At 29.7% G+C, this 26,874-nt stretch overlaps 2 protein-coding genes and 1 long non-coding RNA gene across 5 annotated transcripts; 1 reads left to right on the forward strand and 2 right to left on the reverse strand.

Moving 5' to 3' along the window:
* The first annotated feature begins 903 nt into the window (after positions 1 to 903).
* Positions 904 to 2,798, forward strand: LOC107877364. Of its 2 annotated transcripts, none has more exons than XR_007057861.1 (3): positions 904 to 1,032; positions 1,741 to 1,825; positions 2,348 to 2,798. XR_007057861.1 is itself a non-coding variant. In XM_016724021.2 (3 exons), exons 1-3 carry the CDS (start codon positions 1,589 to 1,591, stop codon positions 2,641 to 2,643), a joined length of 387 nt encoding a protein of 128 aa, XP_016579507.2. In that variant the 5' UTR covers positions 1,486 to 1,588; the 3' UTR covers positions 2,644 to 2,798. The 2 variants fall into 2 exon arrangements, 1 of the variants encoding a protein (XP_016579507.2); XM_016724021.2 differs by lacking the exon at positions 904 to 1,032 and adding an exon at positions 1,486 to 1,594.
* Positions 2,799 to 7,959: 5,161 nt separating this feature from the next.
* LOC107876868 lies at positions 7,960 to 9,459 on the reverse strand. Its single transcript, XM_016723691.2, has 3 exons — positions 9,422 to 9,459; positions 9,202 to 9,286; positions 7,960 to 8,357 (listed from the first exon to the last, which is right to left on the reverse strand). The coding sequence occupies exons 1-3, from the start codon at positions 9,428 to 9,430 to the stop codon at positions 8,092 to 8,094; spliced, it is 360 nt and encodes a 119-aa protein (XP_016579177.1). The 5' UTR covers positions 9,431 to 9,459; the 3' UTR covers positions 7,960 to 8,091.
* A 13,023-nt stretch (positions 9,460 to 22,482) lies between these two features.
* Positions 22,483 to 24,519, reverse strand: LOC107877365. Of its 2 annotated transcripts, none has more exons than XR_001676342.2 (5): positions 24,365 to 24,519; positions 23,872 to 23,990; positions 23,722 to 23,760; positions 23,015 to 23,068; positions 22,483 to 22,749 (listed from the first exon to the last, which is right to left on the reverse strand). It is a non-coding gene; the product is annotated as an uncharacterized LOC107877365 (long non-coding RNA). The 2 variants fall into 2 exon arrangements; XR_001676341.2 differs by having other exon boundaries at positions 23,872 to 24,006.
* Between the last annotated feature and the right edge of the window lie 2,355 nt (positions 24,520 to 26,874).

Below are 26,874 nucleotides of genomic sequence, written 5' to 3' on the forward strand. Positions count from 1 at the left end.
TTGAAGTTTATGAAATTTACCCAAAAAAATTAATTCTAATAAGATTGCCCATGATTACATACTTTGTCATTCCTCAGGAATTATATCTAACATAAAATTCAATCCATGAGCTATGGTTAAATCCTAATTTTGATCCTTGTTATATATAACATTCAATACGTTTAGTTTTAAATAATTAAAATGTGTTATTTTAATGAATTTATGTAGAAAATATGGTATATTTAGATTATTTTTTTTGGAAGTACATTATCCTCAAGTAACGAGTTATAATACAATTTTAACGTATACATGTATAATTAAGTTATTGAATGGTTTATACTTTACAAAAATTGTGATATTCACAAATAAAAAGATCAAAAATAGACATTTCAAATAACTAAAATCTAACTATACGTCAAACGACTATACGAAGTATAAAATCAATCTTATTGATAACTGACGAATTAAAAGTACTATTAACCTTAAAAAAAAATAGTATCATGTCAAAAGAAAAACATACTCCATTTAATTTTTAGGACTTAAACAATGTTTTTTCGCCCAAATTAACTAAGCAAAAATAACTAGGTATATTACAATTTAGCAAATTATAATTTGTAGTTGAGCAAACTATTTCAGTTGACATCTTCCCGTATTGCGTCTACATTAATTTTCACTTACTGCTATGACTTTTTATTCTTGAAGATTGCAGGGAAGATGACTAATTATTTTTTTTTTATAGTAATATGAAAACCAAAAGGCATATTGACTAATTAAGTTTTCTGGGACCCAAAATTTTGCTTGTTCATCACACATCAAAATGATTAAGTCATATCCCTGACGTATACATGATGGAGAAAATAACAAAACTGGTCCCTTACATTTGAGAATAAATTTAAAGTAGTTCCTTGAATATATACATGAACAATTTGTTCATCTAAGTTTACTTAATATGAATATTTTTGGTCTTCGTTTCATACATATCCAAAATATTCCATCTGCTAGACTAGGCGAGATATTGGAAATAAGAGATTTAGCAAAAACGCACATTCGGAGGTACAATTTCTATTATTTTTTTTGTGTGTGTGTATGTGATTGTCTTTTGAAAAACAATTTTTGTTATTTATATCTAGTTTTGATATCTAATGTAATTTATTATGTTGTAGTTTCTACTATTTAATGAGACTGTGATATTCCGACTTTAAATTGTATCTCTTTCATAGTTTCCCTCAAATCTAACAGACAGAGATTATATCCTTTTTTTAATTAAAGACTTGAGAGGATCGTTCAACTTATTTATCTATAAATGTTATGACACACTAAAACTGCTCAAAAATATATATTAAGGAGCCTCTTTCAACCTATCCAAAACATAAAACTTTTTTGTCATTTTCTTTTCGTTTGTTGATGGATGAGATATTTATTTTTTTCAAAAAAATAAATAAAAAATCTTAAGGACGTGTCCTTTTCGTGGTGTGATCAACTATAAATACTCCAAATTTAGAAGTATTAGTTGTCCAAGCCAATTTCTAAGCATTTCAAGATTTACAAATCTCTCCCTATTGAAATAGTATTATATTGTGGATCAAGTTTTTTATCAAGATTAGCAAAAATGACTGTATGCATGTGTTGATTCTTGAGCATACTTAGTTTAATCTAAGTTTTAGTTTTATAAAATATATGTATCTTGCATTACTTTTTATATTTGTGGTATCATTTGAGTTGCCATTACTGGGTACTGACATAAATTCATAAATTGGACAGCAAAAGGTGATTATCAAATTATTCATTGACAGGAATGATCAAAGATCTAGGACCAAAGCCTTCAAGATTGCTGTTTCTCAACCAGGTATTAATTTAATTTGTCTTCTTCCATTTTCTTGATTTTAATGATTCCAATCAAAATCTTGTGAAACTTATTATTAAAGTTGGGTCTATGTGGGGTGATAAATTAGCTCATAAAACAATGATTAACCCATTTCCTCTTAGTCCAGGTGAATTGTGGTGTGGGTCGGTTCAAGTTAATTCATCTAAAAGTTGAGTTGAATTGAGTCGAATATATAGTCCAAATTGATCCATAAGAAAAGCTAACAATATATTTCAACAAATAAAATTGATATATTAGATATAACCATAATAAAGAAAATTATTTTGTTTGATAACTAAATAAATCATTAAATTTTTTTTTATAAAACTAAAACTTGATTAGAGTGTCGTGGGATTAGACTACCACCTATTAGTTTAGCATATTTTAATCCAATTAATTTCAATTCAAGTAACTGAAAAATTACGGATCTATATTTGATCTGTTTCAAATTCAGCTCAATTTGTTTACTTGATATCTTAATTTTATTATTGTGCTTTTACCTAGGTGTGGATTCAGCAGCTATAAAGGAAGGTGAAAGTTACGAATTAGAAGTTGTTGGAGAGCATATTGACGCAGTAATTCTTACCAACTGCCTCAGGAAGAAATTGGGCCACGTCGAATTGATAAGCGTTGGCCCTATTGACGACGACAACGACAACGACAACGACAATACCGTTAGCACAAACTCCGATGCAAATCCTCAACCCAATATATATAGTTATTTCCCCGATTTTGGCGCACCACAATACCAAGTTTACGAAGTTAGAGATCCAAATCCAGAATGTTGCTCCATTATGTGAATGCTAATTAATTAATTAGTTGAATTATCTTACATTTATAAAATCATCAGTATACTGTATATTCCTTTGAATTATTAGAGTTTTATTGAGGTGAATCAATTAATTTAATGTATGATTACTGGGTTTTATATGATATAATATTGAAATCTTTTATCAAATTTAAGTTATTTACTTTTTACCTGTTATATCGGTAAGATCGTGAAATTAGCTTGTCATAATAACAATATATTCAGTGTAATTATATGTGGATGAAGGGATAAAATTTAAGTAGGTTATACCACTGCCTTAAAAGTAGAGAGGTATTCCTTTTGGTTGTTAGCAATTTTTTTTTGTAAAATTTATGTAACTCCCGATAAGTTTATCCATATTTACATGTTATCTCGATTTTTTTAAAAATCTCATAAAATTCCTCTTTTTATAATTTCAGATGCATATAACATAAACGAGATACATCTTATTAGTTGACTAATTAGCTTAAATTAAGGGTTGTAATACATCTTATTAACGACTAGTAAATCATTAAATTTGTCATTAACTCAACCAATCAACTAGATAACTAAAAAAAAATCTCCCAAAAAATGGTAATTAGTTAATAATTACAATTTTGAACAAATTTATTTCCATAATCATTTTAGCATATTTATTTTGCATCTTCTTTTTTTGTTTCCGAGGTTCTTGATTCTTGTTGAACTATTTTCAATGAATATTTCTGTATTATTACATCATTTCGGTGTTTGGAATAATGATGTCAAGTACGAAGGCTATAAGAGTGATGACATCATATTATGATTATTTTTTTTCATATGCAGATTCATTCTTCTCATTTTTTTTTCTTTCGTGCTAATCATTCTTTTTCAACTATTTGCAATGAATATTTCTGTGTTATTATGTTATTTCAGTATTTGGATTAGTGATGTTAAATACGAGGGCTATAAGAGTTGATTTCGGTCATTGTTGTAGAACTTGAAATCAACAAAACAAGGAAAAGAATAAAAATCTGATACATTGTTGACGGAAACTCGTCTCCCTTACTTATCCGTAATGATATAAGGTGTAAAGCTATACATAGAGATCCCAAAAAGTATGTCCATAGAATGTTGTATATGTATTCATAGTGATATGGGTGTAAAGTTATTCATTTCTCATAGAATGTTGTATAAGTATTTGTTATTTTAGATTCTTGTATGTCTTTTGGTTAATATGTATCTCATAGAATATTCTGATAGTATTAGTATGTATATTTTTTTTGTTTTTATTAATTGTATCTCTTTGTGATAATATGTATCTCATGGAATGTTTGGTTGTATTAATTTGTATCTTTTAGAATGCAGTGGTAGAATTACATATACATATATTAACATATGTCTATGTATCTGTTAAACTAATATCTTTTATTTTATGTTTTAACGTACAATGAGATATAAGTTGATAAAACGTTATTGATCTACTTAAATATGTATTCGTCATATATGTATAATTGTAACAAACTTGTATATGATAGAAATAACCATATATATGTAAAACACTTCAAACAACAAAAAACTACCGCAATATGAATTATAGATAAGTTCAAAGATATAAAACACTTGAAATAATTCCTAAAAAAGTTATTGAATGCTTACTATTCAAACAAAACACTTCAACTTTGATTCAACCTACAAAATCATCCTCACTATTTATTGAAAATTAATAGTTTAGATGACGAAAACATGCATCTCATCTTGATTGTTTTGCTTAATCTCAAGCATAAGTAAATATTTTGTAATCTGTCCAATGTAATTGAACGGTAAAATATTGAGATAACAATAAAATATCGCCTCGACAAACAAGTCAAGTCCAAATTTGTTATAAAAACATCTATAAAAAAAAGATACAAAATTTATCTCTTACAATCATAACATGTATCTCTCTTATGCATACTACATTCAAAATTTCCAACAAAAGATACATATAAGAAAGGTGTTACATAAAAAGAGATACAAAATGAGAAAAAAATATTGGATGCATATAACCCGATCAACATCAAAAATCAATCACCAATTTGCTTAGACAAATACTTAAAGTGTTTACATATTTGCACCTAAAAACAACATAACTAAATCTACTCAATGGAAATCACTTTGTTTTCATCTAAAGTAATGAAGTTGAATTTAGGTCTTGGTGGATCTCAGTGTCACTAATATAGACATTTTTAGCCTTGACATATCCATAATTACACAAGTATAAAGCATATCTCATTCAAAAAAATTCAGCATCATTTTCATAATATGATACTTATAGTCCATCACTTAGAAACTTAGCTAATAAAGTAATAAATAAATCATAATTCCTGCATAATTTAACATTTATTAGTAGGCTAGAACATTTACGTGGTAAATGAACAGAAAATGTTAAATAAAAATGATACAATAAAACTGTAGTATAACAAATTTACAAATAATAGATACATAATTCTGCACACGTAACATAACTAAAATAAACAACACATGTAACATAACTAAAATAAACAACACATGTAACATAACTAATATAACAAGAGATACATAATTTTACACATGTAACATAACTAAAATTAACAGGAGATGCATAATTCTGCATATTTTACAAATTAAAATTAACGAGAGATACAAAATTATGCATATATAACTGACTAAAAATAACAATAGATACATAATTATACACTTTTAACTGACTAAAAATAAGAAGAGATAAAAAGAGATACTAGAAAATTAAACTAAGCATTTGAGAGATACAAACTTATCCTTAATTAACAAACTCAGATAACATGAGATACAAGAAAACTGCATAGGTAATTTTATTTAAGATACAAGAAAATTGTATTAGTAATTTGCCTAATATGCACACATATAATGCCCTCATAAAAGATTTTCTTGATGTAACTTCAACATTTCTTTGTTTGCACCATGAGAAATACGTTTTGAAGCACCATGGACTATTTTTTTGCCATCAGAACCTCCTTTCTTCTTTCTCTTAAGTGCTTTCTTTATTTTCTTCATCGTAATAGGATAGTTGTTATTTTTTGATCGATTTTTGCTTAACGCCTCAAATTACGTAACTTTCAACAACAATAAAAATAAACTAATTTAAGAAAAATGAGGTTCAAAGTTTACTGTGGATGAATCGATTCGCAGTAAACTTTGAACCTTATTTTTTCAACAAGACTAACGAAAGTTTACTGTATTTCATCCCAACAAATTGTTAAATTTGTTGAGATGAAAAATAAAGATGAAGATGGAGAAATCTTGCATAACTTAGAAAATGGATAGTAGGGGAATAATTGCATCAATTACTGCATGATTTGCGCCGCACCTTCAAAATTCTGAAGGAGTTGAGATAATAATGGCAAGAAATCAACAAAAATGCGACTCTTTTAGGCTGTATCTTTACCTTTAGATTAAAAAATAAAAAATAGAGATTTTTATATGTTCAAATTGAAAGAATTTTTAGTATTTTTGATATATTAAGTTGTGCTTTTATGAATTTTTTTTATTTTTTTTGTCTAATCATAATCATAAGAAGCCTACTCTTCTGCTCTTACGAATGGCTAAGAAATAAAGTATCGAATTGTAAGCAGACTTGACTTTGAATAGATACAAGATACAAACTTACAAATTCTTTTTGTTTTTTGAAATTAGAGCAGTCGATATGGATCATACCAGTTCAATCTCGACCTGTCAGGTTTTAAAATTTTGATGGGTTTGGATGAAATGGTCCACCAATCACAACCTATGTGGGTAGCAGACTGAGTCAAGCCGGCTCACAACTTTTAAAAATTATTTATATATTTTTCTAAAATTTAAGTTTTAACCTAATCTATAATATGTTAAAAGTATGAAGAGCCTTAGAAAAGTGATTTGTACTTTTTATCCTTCATTAAAAGACTGACAAAAGTGTCTTTTCACTATTTTTTAATTTATTATTTAATTTTTTTATTATATTGACTAGACTTCCTAAAATATATGAGACTTTTAAAATATATGGTAGGAGAATTAATTATAGTAATATTTTTCTTTCTACTAGACTTTCTATATTTTTTTTTCTACTAGACTTCCTAAAATATATGGGATTCCTAAAAATTATATTTTAGGAGAATTAATTAATATTTTTCTTTATACTGTTCAATTAGAACAATACTTCTAAAATATGACTCTTTTAATGAAATACTTTTATAAATATTGAGATGTAAGTTAAACTAGAGAACAAATCGGTTTGCCTACGGGGAGAATATGGTTGATGCTCATCTAACTAATTGATTTGATTGCATGTCTAGATTGGTGAATGTTTGATCTTCTAACCCTCAACTTCTCCACTGTTTTTGTCAGCATAATAGAATTCAACATGTGTGTATATATATATCTTCTTTATTTTCATTTAAAATCATTCTTTAGGGTCGTAGATGAATGTCGGTTGGTTTTGAAGAATTTCTTGTGTAAAGGTTAGGTTTAATTGTATTGTTTTGATAGCTGTATTATCTTATTGTTTTATTTTAATTTACAAATGTTAGATGAATGTGAGTCGGTTTTAATTTTTTTTTTTAAGGTAAAAGTTAGGTTTAATTGTATTATCATAATATCTCTATTAGTTTGTTAATTTATGTTAGTTTACAGTTCATAGATGAAACTCAATCAGCTTTGAGAAATTTTTGTGTGTAAAATTTAAGTTTAATTGTATTGTTTTGATATCACTTTTATCGTATTATTTTGTTGCAGTTTACAGGTGATAGATAAATATTGGTCGGCTTTGAGGAACTTTTTTTTTATGTAAAGGTTAGGTTTAGTTGTATTATTTTGATATCTCTATTATCGTATTATTACGTTATTGTTTACAGGTGGTAGATGAGTGTCGAACGACTTTGAGAAAATTTTTATGTGTAAAGATTAGATTTAATTGTATTATTTTGATGTCTCTACCATTGTATTATTTTATTGCACTTTACAGATGGTAAATGAATGTCGATCGACTTTTTAAAATATTTTTGGTAAAGATTAGGTTTATTAAATAAATTCTCCATCCTTACATACTCAAAAAATATTAAATTTAATTATTATATTCATATTTATTATTTAAATAAATATACTATTTAACGTAATGTTTGAACTCATTAAAGTGAGGTACACGCGCAAATTATCTCAATAAAAATAAATAGATTCATCAAATTACTATCGATACACTAGATTGTGTCGCTTATATTCATATTGAATTTTTTTCTTATTATATGAGATATACTTATGATGTGACAAACAAAACTTGTATGACACTTTTCATACATTTTGACAGATAGATTATTGGATCCGACTTTCATTACAAAAGGCCAAAGTCCACTATTAAAATCAAAACAGGTAATCAATCTAGCTAGCTAGATCATCAATAACTCCAATATACAAACAGTTTTACAAATATAAATAAATCCAATTAATTACTTAACATTCACATTATGGAGCAGCATTCTGGATTCGGGTCTGTAACTTCGTAAACTTGGTGTTGAGGTACGCCAAGGTAACTATAGGGTTGCTGCGGCCACTGAGTCGCCGCAGGTGAAGCTTGGGGTGTTGCAGGCCCCAAGCTCACCAATTGGGCCTGACCCAATTTCTTTCTGACGGAGTTGGTAAGAATTGCGGCGTCAATATACTCTCCCACTACTTCTAAATAGTAATTTTCAAATCCACCTCCCTGTATAGCTGCCGATAACACCCCTGAGAGTAAAAAGACATGATCAATTAATTAATATAACTGCGTTAAGGGAAATTTTAATAGCTCGATTAGTTGGTTAGCTGAACTTACGACATCCTTATTGGTAAGGGTTCGAGCCCCATCATGTAATACCCTCCCCATTTTTCCCTTTCCCGATCCCCAGTACTTTTGTACAATCTATATATGTGTGTTATCGAATAAGTACTCAGCGACATGCATGCAAAATCCCTTTGCCTTTTTGTGTATTAAGTGAAAATCTTGACCACGCCATGGATTGTGCTGAATCCACCGAAGTCCTAATCAAGCCAAAATTTTATTTCTTTGCTCTCTTATGACTAAAAACTAATGTATCAAAAAAAAAAAAATTGAAAAAAAAAATAAAAAAAAAAACTTGCCCAAATTTTCTTATGGGAGCTACATATTTGACTCAATTTAGCGTAACTCTTAAATGAGCTAGTTAAGGATATCCCGATTGACCCGTCATGAAAATATGTTCAGTATAAAACTTGAACGAATTGATCTATCATGAAAATATGCTCATCCTAATCAATAAAGAGCTTAAGTTTTGTGCACTGACAGTGTACAAAATATATAACGCTTAAGCTGAGAACGATAGCCAGGGCCTATTGAGATGAGATTTTTGCACTTCTTTCTTTCCCGAAGACGGGGGATCAGGCTTTGCCAAATAGAGAAATCGGCTTTTATTTATAGACGTTGGAAGCCTTTCCAGGTAAACTTGACTTGCTATTACACGCTACCCAATTTTTTACATAAAAATTGAGAAGAAAAGATTTTGGATAACCTACTATTAGATATTTTATACACTGACAAGAAGTACATACATACCTGGTTGAGAAACAGCAATCTTGAAGGCTTTGGTCCGAGATTTCTGATCATTCCCATTTATGTATAGTTTGATAACTACCTTTTGCTGCCCAATTTATGAATTTGTGTTAGTAAGTACAACTTAAACAATACCACAAAGGTAATAAGTAATGCAGGATATACACATATACATAATATAGAGAGTTCTAAAACTTTGATTAAGATTATAAGACATGCATACTCTCGTCATTTTGCTAGGGACGTTGATAGAATACTTAGTTTGCAAGATATTACTAAGTAGAAAAATAGTGGAGAATGAGTACTTATAGATATTGAAGACAAGAATATTTCAACAGATAAATGACAAAAATGGTCCCTAATGTTTGAATAGGTACAAACTAGTCTCTTAAAATTATACTTTTGAGTAGTTTGAGTCTTGTAAATTTGTCATACTGAGCATGTCAGATATTCAATAATATTTATCCGATTTATAAAAATCAATTGATAATTTATCTATTTATGTTCATTTCATCCTTAGTTATTAATTACAATCATTATTTAATATATTTTTCAAATCATTAAATGTCTAGTTAAATTATCCTATTATTTATTTTTTCTTAAGGACGTGCCTAGGCAATAATGGATAGTAAAGATAGACGGAAAGAGTTTTGTTCTTCCATGAAACTAGATAATTAATGTCATTTAATTTTATATTTGATCAATAACTTTCTTGGTTTCTTAATAGAATTTCGTCCTGAAAAAAAATGGTTCAGAAAATTAAAGTTATAGAGTCAATTTTCCTTTTAATTTACAGAAAAATAATTTGTCATCTTCCATGCAATCTCCAGAAATAAAAGTCAAGACAATAAATGGGAAATGAGAATTAAGGATTATTACAGCCAGCCGCAATATTGGGGAAAATGTCTTCTGGAGGTGGCCAAATGAAATAGCTTGCTAAATTGCAGAAACCTTCTTTCTCATTTCCTAAAATAGCAATATTATCTCTCTAGTTCACTAAATTAGAATATATAGTTCACTAAATTACTATATAAAATGTTATGTTTCGTTTTTTGAAAATTAATTTAAATTATTTTTTAAATTAAATTAGATTATATTAATTTTACATATTTAAATTATATTTAGATATTAAAAAATTATACGAGAAATACGATAAGTGTATAGACTAAGTTGCAATTCTTCTTATATCAATATAGTGATAAAATGTATCTTAAAATATTAGTAGAAATTTTAGTGGTTCAACTCTTGAAAATAAAGAATGAAAACTAGTTTAGGACGGAGGGAGTATGAAATACTAGTATTAATTAATTGCTTCTAACTTCTGATTTCCAAAATTTACAAACATATTTCTCTATGAGTAGTCATAGAGTGATGTCCGTAGGGCTGGACATATTTTGGTTCAAATCGAAAAATCAAAAAATTAAATCAAAATTTATTTTTGTTTCGATTTTTTAATTTTTCGAACTGATTTTGATTTCAAATTTTAGAAATCCAGTTAAATGGTTCGGTTTTTATTTTTTCTAAAAAAAATTTGGTTAAATCAAAAAATTGAAATTATATAAATATCATATATTTTTTATTATATATATATATATTCAGTATAAATAATATTTTTCGGTTATTTCATTTCATTTCATCCATGTTGAGTTATTTATATTTGGAAATGAAAAATATATTTGAAAAAAAATAGTTTTTCTAAAAAAATCATCAATTTTAAATGCTCAGTCATGACAAGAAAGGCTCACTATTTTAATCTTCAAAAATGAAATAAAAATTCAAAATAACCGAACCGTATTGTAGAAACCGAACCAAACCAAATTTATTTCGATTTGATTACGGTTGTCATTTTTATCAATCCGAAAATCAAAAAATCTAATCGATATTAAATAATCAAATCGAACAAATTGAATGCCCACCCCTAAATGTCGGTATTAAAAGGACGGTGACAAGTTGGTAATAATTTCTGAAGAATTAACAAAATAAATATTTGAGGCAATTTGCAAAAGAATATTATATTGGGAACTTCCAACGAGATATTTTTCTTTTTTATAGATTGAAACTTGAGATCTCCCATTAAAGCATTTTACCATTACACCGTAATCTAGATTGACGTTCAATATAAAACTTAACAATATAGTTATCCTTCTTGGAGTGTAGACACTATTATTATATGCAATAATAACTAGTGCAATGTAATTAGGGATGAATAACATATCAACGAGACAGTAAGGGGGAAACTCCTGCTGAGAATGAAGAATAGATTGAAGGAAATGGAATAGCACCCATGAAAATTGGGGCTTAAGTCAGGTATGGAAGGGGAAGGGAGTAATCTTCACTGAGGAACCAAGTGGTAGTAATATCTAAGCCCAAAGGGCATGCCGACGCTAGATAATCAGCAAGAGGAAAAGGAAGATGGTGCGAACAAGCTAATGGTATGGCGCTTAAATTCATAGCGCCAATGGTTATTGATGGGAAACCTAGAGTTACACTAGAAGGAGTTGACATAGAGGGATCTACGAAGGAATGGAGGAAGCACCAGATTTTACATACTTGAAAGCTTACATTGCGGGAAATTGGAATACGGTGATTTTGACTTATTAAGAGTCGCCATTTAATTTTGAAAAGGAATTAAAAAAACCTTTAGAGAGTTAATTTAAATGATTCAAAACAGAAAAATCCTTTTAAGTTAGACATTCTGAATAAGCGGTTCCTATTAACTAACTAAATAAATAAAGACAACAATAATAAATGACTAAATAAATAAATGAGATGGAAACCGAGACTTTAAGTCTCTTGGTCGCTTCAAATATGGGTTTTTAACCCGCCTTTCCTCTTCAAACTCCTCGTATTTGTACTATAGGATTGACTATAAACTTTCTTTGGGGCTTCACTCGAAAGCTAGGCCTCATTGGCCCATGATGAATATGCAAAAAGGGAAAAGTCCATTTGGACTCCCAAAATTGATCCACATGCAAAGGAAGAAATAGAGCAAATTAGCACATATATTCGAAATGCAAAGAGAGAAGTGAAGAAATTAACATATATTTAAGGATTGATTTAAAAAAAAAAAAAAGAACACCCTCACGCATAAAGAACATAAGATTGAATAATGTAGGAGTAAAAATGCGAATGATTTAACTCGACAAGAAACTCGACATAGACAAGATCTTATTAGGCTAGCATGTAATTTACGAGGACTAAGCAATCATACCACCACCAAAAAAATGGTGGAGGAAAGAGGAGAACACAGATCACCAAGCATGTAAATATTCCTACTTTGCTTTAGCACAATAGAACTAATACTTACATATAGACCAAAACGCATATTGGCTATTTCATATTTGTTATCGTTTTAGCTTTTCGCATTCATTAAAGGAATATTAATTTCACATATAATGAGATGACGGGAGTTAATAGTGTCAACTTTATCATCAGGCATTAAAAAAACGTGATATAATTTTCTATAGAGGCATCTACAATTCTGTAAAGAAAAAGAAAAGAGTACCTGGTTGACAAACAAATGATTTGGTTTACATATAAATTTAGTACTATAAAACGTTTTCGTCTTGACACTAATTGTCAAGTATTAATAAGCAGACATATAATTAAGGACTTCATGATGGGGTAGCTATAGTAGGCATATCTCACACAAAAGTTTCAGCTACATTAACAAAACAAATGAACTTTAAAAGATCACACAAGCCAGAAACTTAGAACCCAGCATATACCAATTTAAGCTCTAATCCAACATATGCAAATTTGCCTCTCGATATGTAAATAAGTAAAGCGATAAAAGGAAGAAGCTTTAGCTGATCAAACATCTTGTCTCTTCTCGTGAGTTAATTACACCCACCTTGAACACACTAACAGAATGTAACCATGAAATTAAGTGTAGCGAGATATCAATAACCCGAGACAAAATTAAAGCGTGCGACTTGACCACGAAAATAACTATAATGACCCGCTATTAGCCCGAAACTATTTAACAGACTTAAAGCAAAGAACTTTGTTACTAAATCAACTTAATCCAAATATCATTAATCTGAAAACTGTCAAAAATAAAATTAAAAGCACGAAACCTTACAACAGAACCAGCTTATTCAAGACATCATTAATCCGGAATTGGTAAACGAATTCAAAGCATGAATCTTTGTCACTAAAACTAGCTATCCATCTCAAACAGTAACCATTTCATTGCAAATTCATCAACAACATCAAGACTAGACAACAAGTTTCAAACTGAGTCGAAATCAACAGAAATTGCACATAGGCAGCCATGACAAAGGTTATCCTAACGTAACAGTGCAACCAAATACTTCTTTACTAAAAAAACCCATGGCCTTTGAGGCCTCCACAGCAAGCAATTTTCAGGAAGCAAAATTACGACTACGACTACATCAATTACGAAGAGGAAAAGCGATCAAATTAAGGGGAAAACAGAGTGTATTTACCTCTTTAAGGGCAGCAAACGGGACGACGAGCTATCGAAAGAACTGTCACCACCGGGAGTTGATGTTATTGTCTCGGAAACTTCCGATTGATCGACCAACTTCCCAAAAAGAAGAACGAAAGAGAAAATTTTCACCAAAAAATAAACTATTTTGTTTTCAGAACTTTCCTCCTCTCTTCTTTTCTCCTGACCAAAATTTTTTCCAACCCCAGAATTTCTCTCCTTTCTTCTTTTTCGGACCTCGCTAGCTTAGAAAAAATCCCCCCTCTCCTCTTTTTTCTCCAAAACAGTGAAGCAATGGGTCCTTATATAGAAGACCGAATTAGGATTTTTAGGGATTCTATAAATAGAATATTTTGGAATTTGAAATTCAAATTTCCCCTTTGGCTTGGGGTTTCATCAACAAGGACCCCCATTTTGGATTATCTTCAACCAATTTCCAAGAAAGGCCAATAGAAAATGGGAGAAATGGAATAGTCTCCCCCAAACCAATAAAAATAGCCCAAACATGTACCAAATTTGTACCTTCATCCCGAGATTCACAAATTTGAGCCGTTGGAGGTGACACCTAAGCTGTTTTCTAGAAGCTTCACAGTTCTTCTTCGTTGTAATATCACGTGAGACGCATGTGAGAATGATCGGGTCGGGTTGTTCGGATCGTTGGCGAGTTGTTCGGGGTGTTATCGGGTCCTTGAATTTGGGTGGAGAGTTGTTGTTTGTAGTCGAAGGTTGTACGTTGATTGTCATATCGAAAATTGGAAGCTGATACTGTTATTTTGGCTGAAGGAGAGGAGATATATGGGATGGGCCGGGTTGGAAGGTTGTTCTTGGGATGAAATAAAATGATAATACAAAAGAAACTGGGCTGCTGGTGGGCTGAAATTGTTGTTGTGTTAAATTGGGCAGGTTAGGTTGATTATTGTTGGGTTGTTGTGTTGGGCTTGAGAAATTGGGGATTAATTTAAACTAACCCTCAATTAAATTATAATATGGATAGGTTAGGCTATTTTGACTATTTATTAAATAGCCAAAAGAAAGAAACTTTAGGCAATTTCATTTAAAATTTAGCCTATTAAACTCAATCGACCAATTGCATTGAAATTATGGCCGAATTAATTTCAATTAAGGTCCAAATTTAAATAGATTGACTAAATTCAATTGAAGTTAGATACGAATTAATCCTTTGTTCGATCCCGAGCTTCTTGATTTAATAAAACCAAACAAGTATTTCTCCAAATAGATTATTTGTAAGAAGAAATTGTATTTAAATCAAGATTTAATTATTTAAATTTATTTTTCAAATAATCCTTAATTTAAAGTCCAATTTTGATAAAAATGTTCATTTAAATAACATCATTTATACAATCTCGTATATGCAAATACGAAAATATATAATTATCACTTAAGTGACAAATTTAGCCCAAATACCTATTTTAAAATACATTTATTTGGAAAAAATAACTGTTGTGATTTTATTTGAAAATCGAAGAAACTTGAGATTAAACGTAGTTGTGGAGGGCAAAAATTACGTGTCAACAGGCATGACGAAGGCTATTATATTGCTAAATTCAACAACTCACAGAACAGGGATGAGATCCTCTACTCAGGTCCTTACACTATAAATGGCATGCCTCTTTATTTAAAGGTTTGGAGTCCTAAATTTGATTTTCAGCAGGAAATGCCCACTACGCTACCACTTTGGGTAAGATTGTATAATTTACCTTTAAATTGCTGGGGCCAAAGGACATTAAGTAAGATTGCGAATAGCTTGGGTGAGCCATTATTTGCGGATGAATGCACTAAAAATTAAACATGAATCTACTATGCAAGAGTTCTTGTTGATATGAATATAATCAGGAACTGCCTAAGGAAATTGAAATTATTGATCCAGATGAGAAAGTGTTTATTCAAAAGGTCTCTTCTGACTGGAGACCGCTATTCTGCCCTGTGTGCACTCAATTTGGACATATCTGCAGAGATAAAACATTTCAGCCTAAGGTAAATGCTAAAAATTAGGAATCTGATCAAAATCAGAAAGGAAGAAAACCTGCATGGAAGAAAATGATATAGAAATGGATAGGGAAAGGAATAAAGATACAAGACAATCCAAAGACTAGTAAGGAACCAGAGCCAAAGCAAAATGCAAGTCAGCAAATAGCTTCTAGTATAACTGCCGCAGACACACAAACCCCAAAGAACATAGAGCAGGCCAACTAGTCTGTTACCCCACCTAATGGGATAAGAAGTATATCTTATGCTGATCTGCTAGTAACGGTACCAACTCGAGAGCACAAAAAACCAGTAATGAAGTTACAGAACTCGTTTTCACCGTTAGTGTAGGAGGATATGGTGGGTAAGATAGCGGGAAGACCTCCTGATAGGAGGAAAAACCTTCACTATGAAATGGCTAATATGGAATGTGAGAGGTCTAAATAAACCTCTTAAGCAAAAGGAGATGGACAACTATTTGCGTAAAAATAAGGTAAGTCTAGCCGAATTATTAGAGACAAAAGTGAAGACGGCTAAGTTCCAAACTATTATAAATACTTATGCTAAATGCTGAAAATACATAAATAATTATATTTTTGATACAAATAATCGTATATGGGTGATATGAGGGGAAGAAGAGGTTCATATACAGGAGCTGAAAATTCATAAGCAACTTATTCATTGTAAAGTGCATGATAGACCCTCTGATTTTAGCTGTGTATTAACAGTAATCTATGGAAGCAATAGTTTAGAGAAGAGAAAGGATATGTGGCAAGGACTTCACAGAATAGGGGCATTGATTGATGTACCTTGGTGCATTTGTGGGGATTTCAATTCTCCCCTCACAAGTGCTGATAGAGTGGGTGGCCAATCTACTGTTAAGGCTGAAACTAAAGAATTTCAAGAGACTGTGGATATGATGAAACTGGTAGATATGAAGGCATATGAAAGACGTTATAGCTGGATGAACAAACATGTGTGGTTCAAGATAGATAGAGCAATATGTAATGAAGAGTAGGTATTGCAGTATGGGGGCTTCACAACTCAATTTCTTGAGAATTATTTCTTTGATCACTCGCCTATTCATATTGATATACAACCTGAAGGGAAATAAGGGAAGAAGCCTTTTAGATTTTTAAATATATTAGCCGAGGAGGAAGGACTTCTGTCTACTGTGCAACAAATATGGAGTGAACTAATAAAAGACACTAGTATGTTCAAAGTTTGGAAGAAATTGCAGATGTACAAAGACCTTTTGAAGCAGATGCAAACCTTAAGAATATGAAAACTGGAGGGAAGAATCACTCAATCAAGAGAGCAGTTACAACTGATACAAAGTCAGATAGGCAATAAACAAGAGTTGGAGGTGGTGGAAAAGGAGCATTTATCTACTATGGAGATACAAAAATGATTCAAAACACAGAAAAAATATTAAAACGAAAGTCTAAAGCTCATTGGATTGAGGTGAGAGATGGAAATAACAGTTATTTTTTCAAACATATAAAGTCCAGAGCAAGCATAAACATGATATCTGTATTGAAAGTTGCAGATAGAAGAACACTTTATAAAGTTATTGATATCGAGAATGAGGTTTTGCAATTCTATAAAAAGCTGTAGGGTTTCGCTGCCACAAGCCTGCCTTAAGTTGATCTGACTTGTATGAGAATGGGACCAAAACTCACAGTCCAGCAAATATTTTAGTTAAGCAGACCAATAACAGAGGAAGAAATTTAGAAGGCACTGTTTGTTATTGATAGCCATAAGACCCCTGGTATTAATGGTTTTATTGCTTATTTCTTCAAAAAGACATGGAAAATCATCAAACGGAATCTGTAAGAGGGTGTCCAGGAGTTCTTTGAGAGGAATAAACTCTTAAAAGCTGTGAATAATACAGTAGTTACTTTGGTACCAAAGAAAGCTCACCCAGAAAATATGAGAGACTTCAGACCCATAGCATGTTGCACCATCCTTTATAAAATCCTCTCAAAAATCATACTGAAAGACTAAAAAGGGTGTTGACTGACCTTATGGGACACAGATAATTTGCTTTTGTGCCAGGAAGACTAATAAGTGATAATATTATGTGAAACCAAGAATTGGTAAATGGATGTACAAGGAAGCATATATCTCTTAGATATATGATCAAGGTAGACCTACAAAAAACTTATGATTCTGTGGAATGGTGCTTCATTGAACAGGTGCTGAAGCAACTAGGATGTCCAAAGAAGAGGACTACATGGATTATGCAATGTATCAAAACAGTAAGCTGCACTTTTGTTGTTAATGGGCAGTTGATTGATACAATTCAAGCTAAGAGGGGTATAAGGCAAGGAGATCCTATGTCTCCTTATATCTTTGTGTTGGCAAAGGAATATCTCAATAGATGCCTCAAGGGATTACAACATGAAGTAGGATTTTCTTACCATCTAACATGCAAAAAATTGTGTACAACTTATTTATGTTTTACGGATGATCTGTTATTGTTTGCTAGGGGTGACTTTAAATCAGTTCAATGTTTAAAGAGGAGATTTGACATGTTCTCTATAGAATTAGGATTAAAAGCCAACCCCAACAAGAGTTAGGTATTTTTTGGAGGCGTGAATCTAAATGTTCAACAGAAAATAATCTAGGCCCTTATGTATGAAAAAGGGGATCTTCCTTTTAAGTACTTAGGAGTACCTTTATCCACTAATAAACTTACAGTGAAACAATGTAAGTCTTTAGTAGAAAATATTACCTCTAGAATTACTTCCTGGATGTCTAGGAATCTAACTTATGCTGGAAGATTGCAATTTATTAGATCGGTGTTATTTGTTGTACAAGCTTACTAGTCTCAGTTATTTTTACTGTCTAAAAAGATCATCAAGCTAATTGAGGCCACTTGTAGAAGCTATCTATAGTTAGGTGAAGTAATAATTACTAAAAAAGCTTTGGTGGCTTGGGAGAAAGTTTGTCAACCAAAGAGAGCAGGACGTCTTAATCTAATCGATCTGCAAGTTTGAAATCAAGCAGCCATGTGCAAGATGCTATGGGATCTCAGATAATAAAAATAGAAACTATGAATTGTGTGGGTACATTATTACTATATAAAGAGGCAGAATGTGTTTGATATAAACATCTTTCAGCAGGCTTGCTGGATGATCAAAAAAATATGTACAATAAAGAAATTTTGGCAAAAGTTAGGTGACATGAATCAAATAGTAGTGCAAGAAAAGTTTCAAATCACCAAAGCATACAAGAAAATCAGAGGTGAACTGAAGAGTGCCCCTTGGACGAAACTAATATGCCATAATGCCGCAGAACCAAAACATATTTTTTTTGCTATGGCTATGTATGCATGGAAGTATAAGAACAAAAGACAAGTTGCTGAAATGGGGCATGAATGTGGAGCATGAATGTATATTCTGCCAAACACAGCTCGAGACTAGAGATCACTTGTTCTTTGAATGTAGAGTGACTAATACAATATGAAAGGCTATCTTGAAATGACAGAGATGGAGTGGATGTCCCGGGGACTGGACACACATGTGGGAATAGGTTGAACACCAAACAAGAGGAACACACCCTCGAGGGGTGATCTTGAAGGCAAGCTTGGCAGGAGTTGTACACATTATTTGATTAGAAAGAAATAGCAGAATTTTTCAGAAACAAGCAATTGCTTGGAAGGAGCTAATCCGAGCCATAAAATTGATGATAAGCATTAGAGTTAGAGCTAATCCTAAGTTTTTTGGATGTATTAGAAGTCTATGAGACATACTGTTGGTAAAAACTAGTTAGCAGGGTATGGAGTATATTTGAGAAGGGACTGATGGTCTGTATCATCCCTTAGATTTGTAAATATTTCACATGGTAATTAATAAAGTGATCTTAATTGCCAAAAAAAAAAAACATATCAATTATCTACTAAGAAAAATATGTTTCTGAAAAAAATAATTTGATAGATTTCTATTCATAAGTTAATTTGACATTATATCCATTCAAGTTTTTATAAATAAAAATTGGTTAAGCTGATAAATGACCAAGTCAATAATTAATTTAAATTTGAACGAAGCGAACGAATCATATTTTTATTTACTAACCCTAACTAAATCAAATCGTTATATTAAGTAAACAAGTTTGTCTAACCGTGGGATTCTAATTATTTTTGACAAGTGGCTAAATGTGTAACTTTTCATAGTTGTAATGTTTAATTGGGTCTCCCTTTAACAGAGGCCCAATGTCTATAATGGACTTTTTACTGGTGGGCTTGCTACTCGAAGAGTTTAACGGGTCATTTTCACTTCTGCCCCTATTTTGTGATTGGTCTTTAATGTGTCTCTTATAAACAAATAATAACTATTTCACGAGGCATAATACTGGATAGCCAAGGATCTCTCTCTGTATAAAAGCAAAATTAAAAGTTAGACAAGAAGCCACATGATAAGATATTAAAAAGCTATGTGATAATTTTTAGAACATAAATTAATAATGTTGTAATAATAATGTATTAAAAAATTTGAAATATTTGAATTTGAATATATATTATTCTTTATTTGAAAATAAAAGATTTCATTAGTTTTAAAATAGAAATTCATGGTTAAAAATTTTTGAATGAACTTTTACTCTTTAATGTTTATCTCTTTAAAAATTCAAATAATTATTATATAACTATCTAAATATAATTTATGTAAATATTAAATAATAGTTAAAAATATAATAATAATAATATTAATAATAAATAATAGCAGTAAAATTAGTAGTAGTAGTGCGTAACAATAATATAATAATAATTAAATAAGTAAATAGTAGTAGTGACAATACATATAATAAAAACGGTAATAGAAGTAGTAGTAGTATTAATAATAATATTAACCAAAAAAAACAAATAGTAGTAGTAGTAGTAACAATAATAATAATAAATAAATATATCAAAAAATTAAAATATTTAAATTTGAAGATATATTATTTTTTATTTGAAAAGAAGATTTCATTAGTCTAAAAACAGAAACTCATGGTTAAAGAGTTTTGAATAAACTTTTACTCTTTTATGTTTATCTCTTTAATAATTTAAATAAATATTATAAAACTATCTAAATATATTTTATGTAAATATTAAATAAAAAATAAAAATATACTAATAATATGAATAATAAATAATAGCAGTAAGATTAGTAGTAGTAGTGCGTACTAGTAGTAGTAATAATAATAATAATAAGTAAATAGTAATAGTGACAATACATATAATAAAAAAAGTAATAGGAGAAGTAGTAGTATTAGTAATAATATTAACCAAAAAAGTAGTAGTAGTTGTAGTAGTAGTAGTAATAATAATAATAATAATAATAATAATAATAAATAAATAAATAAATAAACAAGAACTATTGCATACTTGGTAGGAGTAGTAGTGGTAATAATAAATAATAGCAGTAAAATTAGTAGTAGTAGTGCGTAACAACAACAACAACAACAACAATAATAATAATAATTAAAAAAGTAAATAGTATGCTACTACTATTTACTTATTTAATTATTATTAAATATTTAAATTTGAAAATATATTATTCTTTATTTAAAAAAAATATTTCATTAGCTTAAAAATAGAAATTCGTGGTTAAAGAGTTTTGAATAAACTCTTACTCTTGCATGTTTATCTCTTTAAAAATTCAAATAAAAAATATAAAACTATCTAAATATAATTTATGTAAATATTAAATAAAATTTAAAAATATAATAATAATATTAATAATAAATAATAGCAGCAAAATTAGTCGTAGTAGTGCGTAACAATAATAATAATAATAATTAAATAGTAGTAATGACAATACATATAATAGAAACGATAATAGGAGTATTATTATTATTATTATTATTATTATTATTATTAATAATAATAATAATAATAATAATAATAATAATAATAATAATAATAATCTATATATATATTATAAAGCAGAGGACGAAATATCAGAAGAAGCCACGTGACAAACTATTATCAAGCCACGCGACAATTCTTAGGACAACTAACAAGTATAGTTACAAAAAATTTAAATTAAAAAATATTAAATATTTGAATGTGAAAATAATAATGCTAGAAAAAAATTGAAATTGCATTAAGTTAAACCTAGGAACTATATTTTAAGAGTCCTAACTAAGCTCTAAAAATTAATTGATAAATTTTTTCAACCCAAAAGCTTGGTCGAAAAAGAGGCGTGAGTAATCTATAATCCTAATTGAAGGATTTTAACAAAAGACTACGATTTAGGATTAACTAAATTGTTTTTCATAAGACTGCTATTTAGGATTTTACTAGAGGTGCGAAACCTGTGTCAGCACGGGCCCAACAATAGGATTTATGTTTGATTAAGAAGTTTGAGTAGTGGGAGAGGCGAACACATACACACATTTATATACATACATATATATGTGAACATTAAGGAGCCATATTTTGCAAAATAGTATTGTACATATTACTTACATAGATACAAAAAGAGAGTTGATGCATCCTCAGATTGAGCTCTGCAAATGTATGACTGTATGACTGTACATATTATTTACATAGATACAAAAAGAAAGTTGATGCATCCTCAGGTTGAGCTCTGCAAATGTATGACTGAGACTTGCTGTATGAAAGAATACAATACATTATCTTTAAGATTTTTTGAATAGACGTTAAATTAACTGAAATAGTCGATTACTAACTTAGGGAAATTAATTAGTCAAATTAGCAAAGCATTCAACAGTTCTGCCAGATATCGCGACAAAAAAAGAGGGATTGACAACTAGATTCACTTTCTTATACAGAAAATAAAAAAACCACTTCCTAATACAACCCTTCATGTAGACACAACATCACATGCCAACACTAATGATGTAAATACCCTCTTAAGTTTTCCATTTTTTTCTCAGCATACGTACAAAAATTGAACCATGAGATGTTGCAACTCAAGAACAAAAAAGCCCTCAAAATAAGCTGTGGCATCACAGTACAACATCACAGTGATTCTCATGGTAAATTTACAAGCCATTATTTAATTTGAAGCTTAATAATTCATTAATTTTTGGTCTTTCTTACATAGCTACATACACTGGTCTTCTACGTAAACCCTGAACTGGTCTTGTATTTCTTGAAATTCCTGTCAAAAACATACAAAGATACTATGAGTAAAGACGTCTTGGCACATGAAGCATCCCATGTTAATAGAATTCGCAAAAGGGCTACATTCTAAAAATTATGAGTAAAGACGGCATGGAGCACAAAGCATCCCACATTAGTAGGATTCACGATAGAGTTACATGTGACTTATAGATCACACGAAGACAATTTCACCATTGCTCCAAGACACACTTCAATCCGAGTATTTTGCCTAAATAAAAAACGGAGTTACTTATGATACTTACATCACGAAGAGCACTCCTCAATGCTATCATTTGTTCCATGGAAACATTCCTCGCCTAAATTAGCCAATAAACAATATAGTAGTCAGTACCATACAAATTAATATATCTTCTCCCTTTTTTTTCATTTTATAATTTCTATATATAAAGTACTTGTGTTGAGAAAGACAGCATGATACACTAAAATTTTTGCTATGTGCAAGAACCGCTAAGACTTGGACTATCAAGAGTTAATTGTACGTAACTTCATTTTATATTTCAGCATGCATATCCAAAATTAAGTGCTGATTTTTGTTTATTGATCGTTCTGCTATTCGTTTGTCCATATCAATAAAATAGCAAGAGCCCATGTTTGATTTGAAAACCAAATTTCAATTATGGGTCCGTTTTTAGAAACAAAACATCAGGATTAACTTTACTTAAACAAGATTAGGGATAAGGAGATACGCTCAAAGTTTAGAAAACAAATATGTAGTTTCCCTTACTAAACTGCATTGACACTTGGACTCTAACGACATCCAGCTGTTTAGTCTTTACACTTCTACACATGAATGCAATGCTTATTCCTGCTATCAGATTTTAACCTTGTATAATAGCAGCATATTATCCCATAAAACTATAAAAAAGATTCTAAGAAGAAAACCAGAGGACAAAGATTAACTATTAGTAGCTTAGTAGGAGTATTTAGGCACATTAACAACAACATTTACCGTTAGAGTTGGGACTTGAATTGTTCCTCCCACAACTGCCTGCAGCAAATAAAGAATCAGCACACAAATGATCAAATCAAGTCAACAAACCAAAAAACTCATCAAAATTTCATTTTTCAAAAGCTCCTAACAAAATCTAAAAATTCATACCAGGCAAATCTTCTAGCTCACACTTGTATAGGTCAGTCTCAGCGATAGCATTAAGATAAATCATGCACCGACAAATCTTCTTCTTCTAGTAGTATAGAACAAGATTTCTTCTATGAAATCTGAACCCATCAACGACTGTATAACATCAAAGCTATAACTAATGATGTTCTCTTATTCTTATTTATCCAAAAAATTAAGAAATTTTGTTCATTTACTATTGTAAAAAGGGGGAAAACTGCTAGTGCTAATTTTTTTTGTCAAATCTATTGCTCTGCAATTAGAAAATGAAAGTCACGACTTTTTGAACTAACAAATGGATAATTTTTTTATATTTTTTAATTTTTTCACTTCAAATTTGTGGATTGGGGATCATCTTCCGTTAGAAATTCTTGAAGAAGAAGAGAAATCCAAAGCACAACCTAAAGATATCATCCAAAATACAAAAGATAGTAACCAAAATGAAAGATGGTATGATTTTGTTAAAGAAACATACCTCAGAATAGCAGAAGAGTTCTCATCTTATTAATATACCAAGAGAGGAGAAAGATAGGAACAAATTTTTTGATAGATAAATCTCAATGATAGAGGTGCACTAATAAAAATAGCAGAAAAGATAGAAACAAACTTTTTGGTAGATAAATCTCAATGATAGAGATGCAACGTGTCTAATAAAAATAGCAGAAAGACACATAATTAAAATTAATGGAGTGCAATCAGATTAATGAAGTTCGTTGACTAAAATGCACTCTGGTCGAAACCAACTTTTCTATAATATAGAAAATTCAAATAAACCTAACTTTAAGCATCTAAAAAAGATATTTTAACCAGATAATAATTTTAAATTTTACTGATTATAACTATCTCTATAATTTTAGAGTTTTAGTTTTATCTAAACTCTTTTATCATTATCTCTGTAATTCAAAACTAAAAGCAAGACAAGGAGCCTTGGAGTTGTAGACACGTGATTTTGACCCTCCCCGAGTTTAATATATATATATATATATATTCGATATTAAATATTTATATTTGGTCTAATATTATTTAAATTCTTATTTTATTTTAGTAAATTTTTAGTTAAGAAATAAAGTTAATTTGAGTTGTTTTATTTTATTTTATTCTAATTTTTTTAAAATAATACAAAAAATTTAAAAAAATATATTTTTATTTTTTTAAAAAAAAATTAAAAATAAATTAGTAGTTTTAGTACTATCTTAATTATATTTATTTTTAACTATTTTTAAAATTTTATTGTATTTTATTAAATATAAAAATTAATTGATTATTATTATATTATTATTATTTTATTTATTTATTATTTTTATTTGTCATTATCTTCTTTTGTTTCAAAAAGAAAAAAAAGAAAAAGAAAAAATTTTAAAATTTTAAAATCTAATCCTATCCTAAACTACCCCAACCACCTCAACTTTTCCTCCAACTCCCTCAATTTCCCCCCTCCTACATATCTATATAACACAACACACACAACATATGACAAAAAAGAAAAAAAAACTCACAAAAAAAAATAAAAATAAAAAACTTGAGATAAACCAAAACCAAAACCAAAACCAAGACTCACAGACAAAAAAATGGAAAAGAAAAAACACTTAAAAAAAAAAGGACTGGAAACAAGAAACAATGAGTGAAAACAAGAAATAGTGAGAAAAACAAAAAAGGGAAAAAGAAATGGGAAGTTCTTTGAGTTTGGATCCCCGTTCAACTTTTTCGATGACGACATTTTCATTTTCATCTTAAGTTAACTTATCTCAGAGGTTCTACTTGAGATCCTTTCTATTTATTTTGTAAGCTTTATTATGAATCAAATAATGATTAAAATTATTTTAATAATTCCGTAATTTAAGATGTAAAGTTTAATATTCATGTAAAGTTCTTTTTTTTATTGTTTTATGTTTTTATTTGTAATTTATTTATTGTATTGAATCAAAGATAAAATGTAATCTTAGTTGGTTTGTAAGTGATTGTCAATTGTTATGTTGTGACTTGTTTGCTTACTGTTCTCCGTGATTCATTTTGTTAATTATAAATATTAAAGTTCTTGGATGATAAAAAATATAACGTTTTTTTTAAATGCCAATATTATTTTGTCATTGTTTATTTTTTTATTTTTTAATGAATTATGAAAATTTTATAATATAATTAAAAAGGGATTAAAATAGATAGGTGCATGCACACTAAAAATTTTCATGCACATACAAAGTTAGAAACAACTTAGAGAACCCATTTCTAAGATTAATCCCTTTAGCTTAAAAAGATTTAAAAATATGTAAATATAAATAATAATTGATAAACTGAAAAGAGAGGAAAAACCCATTTGTAAGGGAGCGAGACGAGTTGCGGAATAATTCAAAATTTGTTGCAAAATAAAGAGAGAAAAAGAATAAAAATGGATAATGTAAAATTATTTCGAGTTTACGAAAGATGAAGCAAATGCCTTTAACGCTAGGTGAATTTTTGACACATTTAAAATTTTCGTCTCAACTAAGAATGCGGCACACACATCTTTCTGAGATATTTTCAAGTAATTCAAGGATGCAATGATGCACTTTGATAAATATTTTTAAAATTAATTTTTCACCGATTTAATATACGAGATATAGAGATATTATAGGTATATTAAAAATGAGCAAATTTAGGCTTTAACACGATTTTTCTAAATAATTTAAGTTAAGTATAAGTCAATAAAGCGACCGTGCTAGAACCACGGGACTCGAGGGGTGCCTCACACCTTCCCCTCGGTCAACAGAATTCCTTACCCGATCTTCTGTTTTCGCAGACCAAAATAAAAGAGTCAGTTCCTTTTGACTAGGGATTCAAAAAGTTGACTTGGAACACCATAACTCAATTCCAAGTGGCGACTCTGAAAATAATAAAAATAATCTTTATTCAATACCGTCACTTTAATTGGAAAAAACCCTTTGACCTCTACCTGAGAGCGAAAAAGGGGTGTGACAGGAGTAACTGGTAAAGTTGTTGCCATATGACCAG

Source organism: Capsicum annuum, chromosome 7, assembly GCF_002878395.1.
Source record: "Capsicum annuum cultivar UCD-10X-F1 chromosome 7, UCD10Xv1.1, whole genome shotgun sequence".
Classification (NCBI taxonomy): Eukaryota; Viridiplantae; Streptophyta; class Magnoliopsida; order Solanales; family Solanaceae; genus Capsicum; species Capsicum annuum.

Excerpts from the sequence above, each read along its gene's own strand:
- LOC107876868 (XM_016723691.2), bottom strand. Across the intron at positions 8,358-9,201 it reads GATTGCTGTTTCTCAACCAG|GGGTGTTATCGGCAGCTATA; the intron begins GTATGTATGTAC and ends TTTTACTCTCAG.
- LOC107877364 (XM_016724021.2), top strand. Across the intron at positions 1,826-2,347 it reads GATTGCTGTTTCTCAACCAG|GTGTGGATTCAGCAGCTATA; the intron begins GTATTAATTTAA and ends GCTTTTACCTAG.